This window comes from Heptranchias perlo, chromosome 28 (assembly GCF_035084215.1).
Source record: "Heptranchias perlo isolate sHepPer1 chromosome 28, sHepPer1.hap1, whole genome shotgun sequence".
NCBI lineage: Eukaryota > Metazoa > Chordata > Chondrichthyes > Hexanchiformes > Hexanchidae > Heptranchias > Heptranchias perlo.
This window is the reverse complement of record NC_090352.1, coordinates 17,118,891-17,133,882: the sequence shown is the minus strand read 5'-3', so window position 1 is coordinate 17,133,882 and position 14,992 is coordinate 17,118,891. Positions and strand designations below refer to the sequence as shown.

Here is a 14,992-nt window from a genome sequence, read left to right as displayed (position 1 = left end):
TTTGAGAAGTACCCTGGGTGATACTGATTCAACCCCTTACAAAAAATACAAGTTAAAAAATTCAACACAAACACAAATACAATTAGCAACAATGGTTTGAAATTGAACTGATCACATTACACTAACTCATTCTTTTCCAGGACCTCAAAATTGGAAATCTTTTTTCCCTCTCAGGCTTCAGATTGCCCCTGGTGTACAGTGTCAACAGAAAACAATAATTTGAATCAGCATTTTATGTTATTTATTTGCAACTGCTTACACATTGCTTAGCATCTCAGTCTTTCAGAACTAGCACCATTGTTCAATAACTTGTATTAGGAAGCGTACATTAACAAACACTGAATACCAAAGCACAAGAGAAAAAAACTCCCATAAAATGTTTGATATTATAATGTAATATTCATTTAAAAGCACTTGGTTCATTAGTCATCATATCATCATCTATTGTGCAAGTATTTAAAACTGGTCTACAGATATAATCAAAATTCCAGATTGGAAAGTAACAGAATAGTGGATGTTTGCAAATTAAATATTAAAACTTAAATGCCACTCACCTTTTTGTGTGCTATGAGGAGGCAGTTTGAATGCTCATGTTCACAAGCAATTTCATAGTCTGTCAAAAGATCAGCCAACTGCTGGACGAAGTATACAACTTCCTCATGCCATGGAACATTAGCCATTGTCAGATTACTTGCCGGGCTTTCACCGCAATACGTCACCCCCTAAAAAAATAATTAAAACCATGGTCAGGATACCATTCTTCTTACATGACCTAATATTGCACATTAGAGCCATCTGTTTTAATCAGGGTTTCATTTAAGCTCCAACACTTTGTCCAACAGTACAATGGGATGCAGATTTGATTCTCCAAACAATGAGTTTCCAGGCCGTGCCATGAGGGGTGGCAAGAAAAGTCCAAGTTCTTCCCTACAGGAAAGGGGTGAGGGTGGAGGGGGGGATTGAAGGGCCAAGCATTCCAGGCTCCTCTTGTATATCTTCCTATACCTATCTATATAGAGTAGGAATGGTAGAGATTTGGAAGCAGCACTCCTGTCTGTCCTCCTGGCTAGGGAAGGTATGTAGCACAAGATAAGTCAAGAAAGCAAAAGAAGTGAAAATAATTTAAACTACAAAAATGAATGATTTCATGAGAAAAAGGATATTTCTGCATTTATTCATTATTCTCCAATAAATTTGAAAATGACTAAACTTAGATGCACAATTGCTGTTAAATGCTTAACTGTCTTTTGTCCACTATTTTGATTAATAATCCACAGCACAATGTATATCAAGAGAGAAGAGGATGGGAAGAGGTAAAAGATGAACTAGAGACAGACCACAGGAAGGACTTTATAGGGATGCTGGAGGCAAAGCTTAAGCACACAAATAATGTGCACTGCCGGAGTAATCAAAAGAGCAGTACACCTCAAAATGTACCTTCACCCTTTGCTTAATAGCTTAGTAGTTGTGAAAGGCCAGTGTCTGACCCTCTGTACCACTTAGTCCCCTTTCCCTTTATAATAACTTTGAAGATATGAGCGAAAAGAGATAAAGATACAGAAATTTTCTCTACCAGAATATGGACAAGAGAAAATGCTTTGTCATCTCTGTTTCCTGGAGTTTAAAAATACTTAATAGTTGGTTCTTATGGTAAAAAGGTGCATCCTTGGATACCTCTGATTTTGGAATATAAATATCTACCACCATTGACAATCGATGGGTTAAATATTTGCACGACTATATTACATTCCTGTTGAGGTAGTTTGCACTAGGGTGCTAACTCCCAATGGCATAACAACAATCTTAAGGGTCTCATTACACTGAAGGTGTATTACAGTGTTAGACTGGTACCTGTGGAGCTCAATGCACAACCAGCAGACTGGAGTTAGACTGTTGGCTGAGAGTCTCTCACTGCCTAGCGGCACTAGAGCTCTCCACATGCACACAAAAGTAATACACAGAACACTGCATTCTGACAAACACATTTTCATGTCAGAAGAAAGCTGGCAGGAGTGTGGATTCTCTCCCTATATCAAAAACTATGTTTTAAAATGTTCCATCGTAGTCTATTAAAACATGGCTTTGCTACACTATAACTGGTGTGAAAGAAACGTGGAGAGAATACTTACTGGAACTGACCTCACGTCACTTGAGTTTTGCACATTCAAAACTCAGAATGTTGGCCACTGCCACATTTGCATTCATGGGGTCTAAAACTACTTGGAATTGATGCGAAAAAAATTGCCTAACATGGGAAATGGCCAAATAAGAATTATATAATATATAAAAAGTGCCAATTAGTGAGCTAAAATCAAGTTATCCAGTTTTAGTGTTTAGAAAAGGCACTTGAGTTTCAAGCAGTTTGACATAAGAACATCATCCTTTATTATCAGGGCTACACCCCCTCCTTTTCCACTCTGCCTGTCTTTTCGGAAAGTCAAGTACCCTGGAATATTTAGTTCCCAACCTTGGTGACCTTGCAACCATGTCTCTGTAATGGCTATTATATCAAACCCATTTATCTCTATTTGTGCAACTAATTCATCTATCTTATTACAAATGCTCCGTGCATTCAGATAAAGGGTCTTTAATTTTAACTTTTTACCATTTTTCTCTGCTTTGACCTTATTTGCTGATGCTCTATTACCGTTAAACTCACTGTCCCTTCCTGCCACACTCTGCTTATCATTACCCAAATCACTATACTGCTCTGTTGCCTTGACTTTTCTCATTAGATTTCTAAATTTCTCCTCACTTGACCCCTCCCCCCTCCTTCTTAGTTTAAAGCCCTATCGACAGCCCTAGTTATTCGATTCGCCAGGACACTGGTCCAAGACCGGTTTAAGTGGAGCCTGTCCCAACGGAACAGCTCCCTCTTTCTCCAGTACTGGTGCCAGTGCCCCATGAATCGAAACCCCTGACTCCCACACCACTCTTTGAGCCACGCATTTAACTCTCTGATCTATTTGTCCCTAGACATTATCTGAACCTCTCGATAAAATTTGTGTCCTATAACTTTTCCCAGTATCTTTAGTTGAATGGTAGTAGCTCGCGAGACTCCCAAATTGATGAATCACATTTATTGAGATGGCAATAGTATTCTCACTAACTGATCAAAATATGTTATTTTCTGAGCATGTGAATTATATGACAGATGCTCAACTGTTTTAAGTGTCAATTTTTTTTGCTAACATTCATCTTTATTGCTTTACGTATTTAACATGAAGTGCCCTTGAATGCAGACATGGGTGTACAATTTCAATTATTAGAAAAGGAGATTAGCTCTTGGTTCTTTAAAGCTTTTAGCCAGAACAGAAAAGAATCACGCACACAGCAATAGTTTTCGTTACTGACAGCCTTAGTCAGTAAATAGATGAAACAGCAGCAACATTAGTGTTAATTTTGCATTTTGTAGTGGTTGATAGATAGCACAAGACTGGCTGCGAATAAGATTGTGAATGATTCAGTACAGAAAGAAAACATTTACAGAAATAACACTCACAACCACAGAAAAATCTCACTGAGAGAAAAGGGGGAAACAATGCAGGGGTCAGTAATATGTAGATTATTATGAGCCTGCTTAAAAGATACTCTGATTTTAAGTGCTGATAATACTGGTAACATCTAGATTACTACAGATCTTATCATTGTGGTTTGGAGTGGATAAGGCCGATGATTAGTTAAATGCCAGCCTTTAAAAATCAATCTCAATTCTATGATTCTATGAATCATATAAAAGTTCTGTGGTAACTAATGCTGCATGTTACATTTATTAATATATAAAATATTAGTTGATTATTAGATTCCTAATTGCAAAACAGCACAACTGTAACATGTTTAAGAATAATAGTGATCAATAGAGTCGTGCTTCTAAAGATGATATAAATCACAGAAATCGTTTGTGTCGCAACAGTTCGGGAAAGTAATCACAGAACAGCATTGTAAAGAAGCACTGCAAAAGGCAGATTAATGATTGTTTGTTAATGCGTATGTTCAATAACAAAAGTAGTGTGAGTTACATTGCATCAGATACCAGGATAACACGACCAGACATGATAATGACAATTAACATTATTTGTATTCTGCTATTCTGTCTTAATATTCATATTAAAATCCAAGTAAATTGAGGATCAGAAAATAAATACATATGTTCACATTTTTTTCTAGTTGGCTACAATTTCACAACTTAGCACAATCAGTTTCATTAATCTATTACATTTAGCCTTGGAGGCTACTGGGACAACACCACAGATTACTGAAGTGACCCAAAATCGGAACATTTAGATAAGCATAATTTAATAGGACAAAGTCAGCATGGCTTTATGAAGGGGAAGTCATGTCTGACAAATTTGCTTGAGTTCTTCGAGGATATAACGTACAGGGTGGATAAAGGGGAACCAGTGGACATAGTGTATTTAGACTTCCAGAAGGCATTCGACAAGGTGCCACATAAAAGATTATTACTTAAGATAAAAAATCACGGGATTGGGGGTAATATTCTGGCATGGGTGGAGGATTGGTTATCGAACAGGAAGCAGAGAGTTGGGATAAATGGTTCATTTTCGGACTGGCAACCAGTAACCAGTGGTGTTCCACAGGGGTCGGTGCTGGGTCCCCAACTCTTTACAATCTATATTAACGATTTGGAGGAGGGGACCGAGTGCAACATATCAAAATTTGCAGATGATACAAAGATGGGAGGGAAAGTAGAGAGTGAGGAGGACATAAAAAACCTGCAAGGGGATATAGACAGGCTGGGTGAGTGGGCGGAGATTTGGCAGATGCAATATAATATTGGAAAATGTGAGGTTATGCACTTTGGCAGGAAAAATCAGAGAGCAAGTTATTTTCTTAATGGCGAGAGACTGGAAAGTACTGCAGTACAAAGGGATCTGGGGGTCCTAGTGCAAGAAAATCAAAAAGTTGGTATGCAGGTGCAGCAGGTGATCAAGAAAGCCAACGGAATGTTGGCTTTTATTGCTAGGGGGATAGAATATAAAAACAAGGAGGTATTGCTGCAGTTATATAAGGTATTGGTGAGACCGCACCTGGAATACTGCATACAGTTTTGGTCTCCATACTTAAGAAAAGACATACTTGCTCTCGAGGCAGTACAAAGAAGGTTCACTCGGTTAATCCCGGGGATGAGGGGGCGGACATATGAGGAGAGGTTGAGTAGATTGGGACTCTACTCATTGGAGTTCAGAAGAATGAGAGGCGATCTTATTGAAACATATAAGATTGTGAAGGGTCTTGATCGGGTGGATGCAGTGAGGATGTTCCCAAAGATGGGTGAAACTAGAACTAGGGGGCATAATCTTAGAATAAGGGGCTGCTCTTTCAAAACTGAGATGAGGAGAAACTTCTTCACTCAGAGGGTGGTAGGTCTGTGGAATTTGCTGCCCCAGGAAGCTGTGGAAGCTACATCATTAGATAAATTTAAAACAGAAATAGACAGTTTCCTCGAAGTAAAGGGAATTAGGGGTTATGGGGAGCGGGCAGGAAATTGGACATGAAGCTGAGTTCGGATCGGTCAATGCCCTGTGGGTGGCGGAGAGGGCCCAGGGGCTATGTGGCCGGGTCCTGCTCCGACTTCTTGTGTTCTTTAGATTTGTGGTTGGGATCAGATCAGCCATGATCTTATTGAATGGCGGAGCAGGCTCGAGGGGCCGATTGGCCTACTCCTGCTCCAATTTCTTATGTTCTTATGTTCTTAAAATGGCTAGCTAAATATTAGGTTTATGGAAATAAATTAAATAGAGGTTGCAATTGCGTTAAGGTTACAGTGTTGCTTTTGGAACTGTTCCCAAAAGTTTAAAAGTCTCATCACCGAACGAGCTCAAATCGCAGGTAATGTGATTTTTAAATTACTTTGCTTCCTATCTGCTCTCAATTTTATAGAATCAGTTGTTTCCCCACCCCCATTGAAATGAATGAATACATGAAAGTGACAGTGAAAAATGGCAAATTTCTCAATGTGCACTCTTTGTACTTACGGCTACAAATTATATTTCACACTGTTATTTTAGACTCTTTAACATAGAGGCATTTGGCAGTGTAAGAATGTTTTAATCAGAACTTTTAAAAGATTTTAAGAACAATTTAAAGATTTTAACATTTTCTTCATTTTAACTGAAATCAAGGCTCAGAAATTTCAAAGTGGGTTGACCTGAAATTCTGATCAGCAAGTTAAAATGCAAATGTTTAACGCACTTGTACCGCACTATTTTTAAGCATTCTTTAACTCATTTATTTTCAGTGAGTTTAGACTTGTATAAAAGTAGGGCACAAAGGAACTATCAGCACATTAAGCATGTATATGTAAACTTTACAAATCGGAATTTATACCCTCAAAAAAGTAAATCCTCATGGGATCCAAGGGAAAGTGGCTAGTTGGATCCAAAGTTGGCACAGTGGCAGGAAGCAAAGGTTGATGGTTGACGGGTGTTTTTGTGACTGGAAGGCTGTTTCCAGTGGGGTCCCTTGCTTTTTGTGGTAGATATTAATATTTTGGACTTGAACGTTGGGGGGCTTGATCAAGAAGTTTGCAGGTAATACAAAAATTGGCCGCGTGGTTGATAGTGAGGAGTGTTGTAAAAAATCTTACAGCACCAGGTTATAGTCCAACAATTGTTGGACTATAACCTGGTGTTGTAAGATTCTTTACAATTGTCAACCCCAGTCCATCACCGGCATCTCCACATCATGGATAGTGAGGAGGAAAGCTGTAGGCTGCAGGAAGATATCAATGGACTGGTCAGGTGGGCAAACAAGTGGCAAATAGAATTCAATCCAGAGAAGTGTGAGGTAATGTATTTGGGGAGGGCCAACAAGGCAAGTGAGTACACAATAAATGGGAGGATACTGAGAGGTGTAGAGGAACAAGGGGACCTTGGAGTGCATGTCCACTGATCCCTGAAGGTAGCAGGACAGGTAGATAAGGTGGTTAAAAAGGCATACAGGATACTTTCCTTTATTAGCCGAGGCATAGAGTACAAGAGGAGGGGGGTTATGCTAGAACTGCATAAAACATTGGTTAGGCCACAGCTTGAGTACTGCGTACAGTTCTGGTCACCACCTTACAGGAAAGATGTGATTGCACTAGACAGGGTACAGAGGAGATTTACGAGGATGTTGCCAGGGCTGGAGAATTTTAGCTATGAGAAAAGATTGGATAGGCTGGGGTTGTTTTCTTTGGAACAAAGGATGCTGAGGGGAGATTTAATTGAGGTATATAAAATTATCACGGGACTAGATAGAGTGGATAGGGAGGACCTATTTCCCTTAGCAGAGGGGTCAGTGACCAGGCGGCATAGATTTAAAGTAATTGGTAAAAGGATTAGAGGGGAGCTGAGAAGAATTTTTTTCACCCAGAGGTTGGTAGGAGTAGGAACTCACTTCCTGAAAGGATGGTAGAGGCAGAAACCCTTAACTCATTTAAAAAGTACTTGGATGTGCACTTGAAGTGCCGTAACCAACAGGGCTACGGACCAAGTGCTGGTAAGTGGGTTAAGCTGGATAACTCTTTGTCGGCCGGCAAGGCCACAATGGGCCAAATGGCCTCCTTCTGTTCTGTAACTTTCTGTGATTCTATGAAATACCATACTTTACAATTGTATGTGTGCAACATGGAAAATCTTGATTGAGACAGCACAGAAATCAGTGCATTAAGTCTCTGGGAATTCAAAGCCTACATCAATAAAAATCAAATTTGTATTTACAATAGACTCTTTCATAGTGACACTGTTTGCCAAGATAGAACTGTATGCAGTACTCAAGCTGTGGCCTAACTAATGTTTTATACAGTTCTAGCATAACCTCCCTGCTCTTGTACTCTATGCCTCAGCTAATAAAGGAAAGTATCCCATATGCCTTTTTAACCACCTTATCCACCTGTCCTGCTATCTTCAGGGATCTGTGGACATGCACTCCAAGGTCCCTTTGTTCCTCTACACCTCTCAATATCCTCCAGTCCATTGTGTGCTCCATTGCCTTGTTTGCCCTCCCCAAATGCATTACCTCACACTTCGCTGGATTGAATTCCATTTGCAACTTTTCTGTCCACCTGACCAATCCAATGATATCTTCTTGCAGTCTACAGCTTTCCTCCTCACTATCAACCACACAGACAATTTTTGTATCATCTGCAAACTTCTTGATCAAGCCCCCCACATTCAAGTCCAAATTATTAATATATACCGCAAAAAGCAAGGGACCTAGTACTGAGCCTTGTGGGACCCCAATGGAAACAGCCTTCCAGTCGCAAAAACACCCGTCAACCATTACCGTTTGCTTCCTGCCACTGAGCCAATTTTGGATCCAACCAGCCACTTTCCCTTGGATCCCATGGGCTTTTACTTTTTTGGCCGGTCTTCCATGTGAACCTGAACCAGTCTTTTATCGTTACAGCTTGAAAATCTGAACCACATCATTAGGTATCAGTTTCCAAATCTGTCACATTTATCTATTATCCTACATTTCATTAATTTAGACTTCACTACATTTAAAAAAAGTTAAAAAGTCAAAAAATTTGGATTGCAAAAAGTGTGTTGCTGTGTGCAGGCAAGGCGCCAATGTATGTCAAGGATATCAATCTGCAAGCGCTGTGAACACTTCCTATGACTTTATATAAATAGTAAAGAACTAGTAGAATCTCCCATGGCATTGGTAATGGTGAGACAGAGATACAGTTTTATAACAATAGGGATGTTGTCAGCAAAATGTGATGGAGAAAATGTTATAGGAAGATGCTGCCTAACCTCTGAATGTTTCCAGCATTTTCTGTTTTTGTTTCATATTTCCAGTATCTGCAGTTTTCTGCCTTTTAAATATTGTGTTCTGTTACCATTCATTTGAGTTGAAGTAAGAAAACTCTTCCCTGGAAGTATTTTTTTCCTGAACTGAAAAAGAATCCTCAACCAGAGGAGCTGGAGAAATGAGAAGGTATTCCTCCATGCCTAGGTTGAACATTCTGCAGTCACCATATCAAACCTGATGCTGGCAAAGGAGGAGGAAGAAGTTCATGCTCTTTGAAGAGATACAGACAGAGCTCACTCACCCAATTGTGAAGAAGTACTTTGGCCATTATTCTATAAACAGGCCCTTATTTTATATTTTTAATTTAAAAAATTGAAACTTCATGCAACAATGGCATACTTTGCTGTCACCATACGAATATTCTGACTTACTTTAACCTCAATGAAGTCAGGTTTCCCAATCTCAATCAGATCAGCATAAGATCGAAGTTCATCCACATTCCAGGCCTTTACCAGAGTCAGTCTGTATACTGTGCGTTGCTTCTGAAAGAGAACAGATCAAGAGTATAATTTAAAATTTTTCATCCTGTAATTCACTATATCGTCTACCAGAATCCTGCGTGTCTACCAGAATCCTGCGTTTCGTCTCTATATTTTATGGTTTAGTCTGCATAATTTTTGTTTTTGTAATGCCCTAATGTGTCAAATAAATCTGTGTCTATATTAGTACGCTAATCTGTGATTGGTAAAAGGATGTTCTATGCCAGTGCGGAGCGATGGTCTCTCCGTTCTGACTTCTATGCTCTGTGACAGAACTCCTTAGTTCTGTAAGATGTTCCATTTGGCAAACTAACCACAATACTTGCTTTACTGAAACATGCAAGTTCAAATGCCAAAGGGCTTTTAGTTCTGGGCACTGTGACCGTCAGAATCAGAATCAAGTGCTCAACTGCTTGATCATTACTAAGACCACCAAAAATGCAGATTTCATGGAAAAATGGACAGAATCAGAGAAAGCGAGGCCCAAAATACCTGTAAATAAATCTCTGCAATCTATAAAATAAATGTCATTTTACTTATTTAGTTATATAGTAAAATCACTGTTTATGATGATTAAAATAGGGCACAGAAAAGCATCATAATTTTGGGTTGTGTATACAATACACTAGATGTATTGCGACATCAGCAATACTTTCCAAAGAATCTAAAAAGGGTCAGTTTTATGTATTTGCATAAAATTCTTCTGCAGTCCTCAAAGAAATAAAGAACCCTTAACAGGAAGTCAGAAGAAAATAAGATAGCAATCTGAAGTACTTTCATGAGTTACAGTTGAATATAATGCTAAACAGATTGTCTTTCTATTACCTGCATTTTCAGTGAGTCCTGAATGGGCTCACTATTAAACTGCTTGTTTTTTCGTCACAGTATCTATGATTTTCAAATCATTTTTATAATAACAATTAGATTTAAAACTTACTTCTGTGTAGGTAATGCAAAATAAGATATTGATATTGACTTGGGGCCCGATATTAGGAGGGCAGCAGGTTCACAGCGGGGGGTCGACTGGGCACGTGGGTAACACGCCCAGTGAAATCGGTGGGTTTGGCATGCAATCGCAGGCTAATTGCAGCCACTTACCTTTGCTTCCGGGTTTTGCGCTGGAAAGCTGCGCAGCAGGCGGACTGCGCATGCGCAGCATAGGCTATCAGCTGGAGGAGCCCTATTTAAAGGGGCAGTCCTCCACTGACTGATGCTGCAGGAAATAGGAAAAATTACAGCATGGAGCAGCCCAGGGGGAAGGCTGCTCCCAGGTTTAATGATGCCTCACTCCAGGTATTATTGGATGGGGTGAGGAGGAGGGGGAGGACAGAGATCTTCTCCCCGGCAGGCGGGAGGAAGTGGCCTGCCTCTGCCACCAAGAAGGCCTGGCTCGAGGTGGCAGAGGAGGTCACCAGCACCACCAACATATCGCGCACCTGCATACAGTGCAGGAGGCGCTTCAATGACCTAAGTAGGTCAGCCAAAGAGAGTACACTTACTCATTCCCCTACACTCCATCTGCCACATCACCGCCCCCACCCCACATCTCCTTCTGCACTACCAACACTACTCTATCACATCACTCCTCACACCCACTCAAAGCTCATCCTCATCTTACTTGCACTTACTCACCTCGCCGGTACTCATCCCACCACCACTCAACCCAATCCTCATACAATCTCATGGCTCTATCTCATACTCACCCTCTCATGCATCTCTCTCACAGTCAGCCTTACTCAACTTGCCACTACCTGTGCTGCAGCCACAGGGCATGCATGACATATGTGCAGTAGGAAGCGTAAGGCAAACGTGTCATGAGCATGAAGGGATGCACAAGGGTGTTTGAGGGTTTGTCATGGTTTTTACTTATATTGATTTCTGATCAACTCACATTACATATTATATTGTCACCACTACTGCCATGTCTTTGCGAATCTTGTCTGGTTTGTGCAATAATGCCCTTTCCTGAGGATCACTATGAAGACCCACAACTGATGCCACCCATTGTGTCACTGCAGAGTGGGTGTAGGTGTATTTACAGGGCTCTTTTGTGCAGATGACTGAGAGACGTTGGCGATGTCCCTGGTGGCACCCCGGAAGGATGCAAAGGAGAAGTTGTTGAGGGCAGTGGTGACTTTGACAGCGACAGGTAAGAAGATGGTGCTCGGGCCAGCCGGGAGCAGCTCGGCATGAAGGAGGCTGCAGATATCCACGACTACATGTCATGTGACTCTGAGCCTCCGTGTGCACTGCTGCTCAGAGAGGTCCAGGAAGCTGAGCTTCGGTCTGTAGACCGTGGCGAGGGTAGTCCCTTCTGCGACGCATCTCTCTCTGCCATTGCCCTCCCTCCTGCTGTGCAGGTGGATGTGTCACAGCACTGTGTTGTGGAGCTCCACGTGTCAGAGGTGGACGGCGTGGCCGGCGAGGCTGCTCGTCCTCCGAGGAGGTCATGACTGCAGCTATGGCTGCCCCCATCCAGAAGATGTACGTTTGAGGGGGTCCGCAAGGTAGGTAAATGTGTCTGGACATTTGTGCAAGTTTGTGAATTTTATTGTTAGGAGGAGGGTGGTGGAGGCCAAACTTTGTCCAAAGTGACAGAGTGGCCTCCTGCAATGAGTGAGGGTCTCCCACCCCCAACTGTCAAATGGACCTTTGCAGCTGCCACAGGCTGATGGCTGCAACACGTACATTTCAACTGGGAGTGTTTCCCCCAGTACGGGAAACAGTCCCAGTTGACTTGAAAATCCCAGCCCTCCTAAAATATCATGTTAATCAGGTCTGTAAACGACCTGAAGTACCTAAATCATTACCTCAAGTGGCATCCCGCCGGCTTTAATTGCCGGCGGGAGTCCCGCATGCGGGGGCTGCGCGCGCATGTCAGCGCATCACTGGGGAACCCGGAAGTGGGCTGGTTGGAGCCGGGCTCCGGACCTGCCCCAGGAATCCCCGATTTTTGCAGCCTCCCCGCCACAAATGCACCTGCTCGGGGGTGCAAAAATCGAGCCCTTGGTGTCTGATACACACATCTAATGGTGAATACTTAGAAGCTAGCAATTGCAAGAATAGCAGTAGCAACAGGCTATTCTGTGAGCTTGAATATTTCAACAATTTGTATGTATAGCACCTTTCGTATACTAAACATTGTTGAAGTCATGGTCAAAGAGATAGGAGGTAGTAAGATGGAAGAGTTTGGCAAGTAAGGTCCTGAGGGTAAGTGGCTGAAGACTTTTGCCACCAAATGTGGAGTGGAGGGAGGAAGGGATAAATAGGAGGCTAGCGTTGGAAGAGCGGAGAGCACATGCTGGCATATAGAAGTGGAAGATGTTGCAGAGCAAGTGGGACAAGATCAAGGAGGGATTTGTAAATGATTAGAAATTTGAATTCAATGCATTGGGATCAGCATGCCAATGGAGATTGACAAGATTATGGGTGTTAGTGAGTGGGACTTAGTTTGCGATAGGATGTGGATAACAGAGTTTTGAATGAGTTAGAATTTATGTAGGGTGTAACTCAGGAGGACAGAAAGGAGAGCATCAGAAGTCAAACCTGGAGGTGATTAAAAGTATGGATGAGGGTTTCAGTGTTAGTCATGCAAGGGCAGAAGGAGGTGATGTTGCAGTGGTGCAAACAGATGCTCTTGATAATGGATAGGATATGAGGTTTGTAGCTCAGTTCAGACTCAATTAGCACATCTAAGGTTGATTTAGTTGAGCTAGCCTTCAGGAGGGGGATGGAATCCAGGAACTAGGATGCAGAGCTTTTGGCAGGGGCTGAATGAGATGGCATCGGTCTTGTTTATATTGAGTTGAAGAAATATTTGACTTATCCACAAATTGATGTTGGACAAGCCATCAGATAGCACAGTGGCAGTTATGAAGTCAAGGGTGGTGCTGAGAAGATAGAAGTGGGTGTTGTCAGAACACATACGGAGGCAGATCCCATGCCTGTAGATAATGTTGCGGAGGGTCAGCAAACAGAAAAGGAGAAATAGCCAAAAAAACTTTGGGATATCCCCAAGGTGGCCATGCAGGGACTAAATTTGGGCTAAATGGATTTTGGGGATTATATCAAGGGGGAATGAATACAAGAACCAATAGCTCATAATGATTTTGCACACAATGGGAAAGTGAGATCTGAAATATTATGTGCAGTTTTGGGTTTCCCATTACACAAGAGATATTAAAGCTCTGGAGAAAGTACATTGCAAATTTAACAGGATGATATCAGGGATTAGGGGGTCTGAGTTACAAGGAAAGGCTAGAGCAACTAGGGCTATATTCTCAAACTGAAGCTTGAGGGGGATTTGATAAATGTGTCCAAAATGATAAAAAGAATAAACAAGGTAAACAGAAATAATTTTCATCAGTAGGTAAATCAAAGGCAAATAGCTTGTCTGAACATAGGCACCAGATACAGAAAAGGGGAGTTCAGAAAAAAAACTTTTTCATGCAGAGTTATTGGAATGTGAAATGTTTGCTGCAGTTGTGATTGATGCTAAAGTGATCACAGACTTCAAAAAGATACTGGATAATTACTTAAAGAAGAAAAATTAAAAAGGCTATGGGGAGAAAGCAGGAAAATGGGACAATGTGAATCTGTCCCAAGAGGGGTCTACGTTCAATGAAAGCAAGAAGGGCTTCTGTGCTAAAATCTATACATTTCTAAGTAACACACATTCAGGATATGTCATAAGTTCAAAAAGCAACAGGCAATCAATACTCGGTTATGATTACTACATCACTCATTCAAAAGACCAGAAAGCTTGACAAGAGTTGAGATGGATTTTTATTGTCCCTTGCAAGTAATCAAATTAGCTACTACAAAAAGCATTTTTACATACAGGCTCTTAAGCTATGCTATAACTCACAGCTGAAATTTCCATATTAAGCAGAGTCGTAAATTTTTAAAGAACTAGAGTATTCCATTAGAGATATTTGATGAGTTTTAGGCCTAACTTTCTCATTTCCCACATCAACTCCAACTCGTCCAAAGTTCCTATCCCAGTAGTACTTGATTCATTCCATTCTACACTAAGTCCTGCTCACCTAACACCCCTATTCTCGTTGATTTCCCATTGCTCCCTATTCCCCAACACATCGAATTCAAAATCTTCTTAATTTTCAAGTCCATCCTCAGCCTTGTCCTACCCACCTCTGCAATATCTTCTAGCCCAATGTGACATTATTAAAAAGGAACTGGGGCGGCATGGATAGGTTGGTAAAAGGGCAGAAAAAAAATTATATATAAAAATATAAATTTTCTGGACTTTAATATAGGAAACACAATATCAAAATTTGCAGATGAATTCAGGAGAACGTTAGCAGATTGATGTCATATTAAATGAATTGTGGGAAATGTGAACTGACACATCTTGGGAGGAAGAAGAAGAAAAATACACACTAACTAGTAAAATTTTAAAACGAGTAGAGAAGCCGACAGAAGTAAGGTTTCAGATACATGTATCTTTAAAAGTGGGAAGAAAAGTTGGTAAAGCTGTTAAAAATGCATATGGGATCCTAGGCTTTATAAACAGAGGCAAAAACAAAGAGCTAATGCTAAATCTTCGCAAATTATTGCTTAGGCTGCAGGTAGAATATCATGTCCAATTTTTGATGTCTTATTTTAGGAAGGACGTCAAGGCCATGGAGTGTGCAGAAGAGGATAAGATGATATCAGGGCTAAGAGGTTTTAGTAAC

At 41.0% G+C, this 14,992-nt stretch overlaps 1 protein-coding gene across 2 annotated transcripts in view; it reads right to left on the bottom strand.

The window, feature by feature from the left end:
* The window catches only part of tyw1 (tRNA-yW synthesizing protein 1 homolog (S. cerevisiae)), a 160,863-nt gene that overhangs the window by 16,670 nt on the left and 129,201 nt on the right, over window positions 1–14,992 (bottom strand). For both annotated transcript variants that reach the window (XM_068008146.1, XM_068008147.1), the window contains exons 14-15: window positions 9,189–9,299; window positions 555–722 (exon numbers count right to left, since the gene is read on the bottom strand). In XM_068008146.1, coding sequence (XP_067864247.1) covers window positions 555–722; window positions 9,189–9,299 — 279 coding nt within the window. The remainder of the gene's footprint in view (window positions 1–554; window positions 723–9,188; window positions 9,300–14,992) is intronic.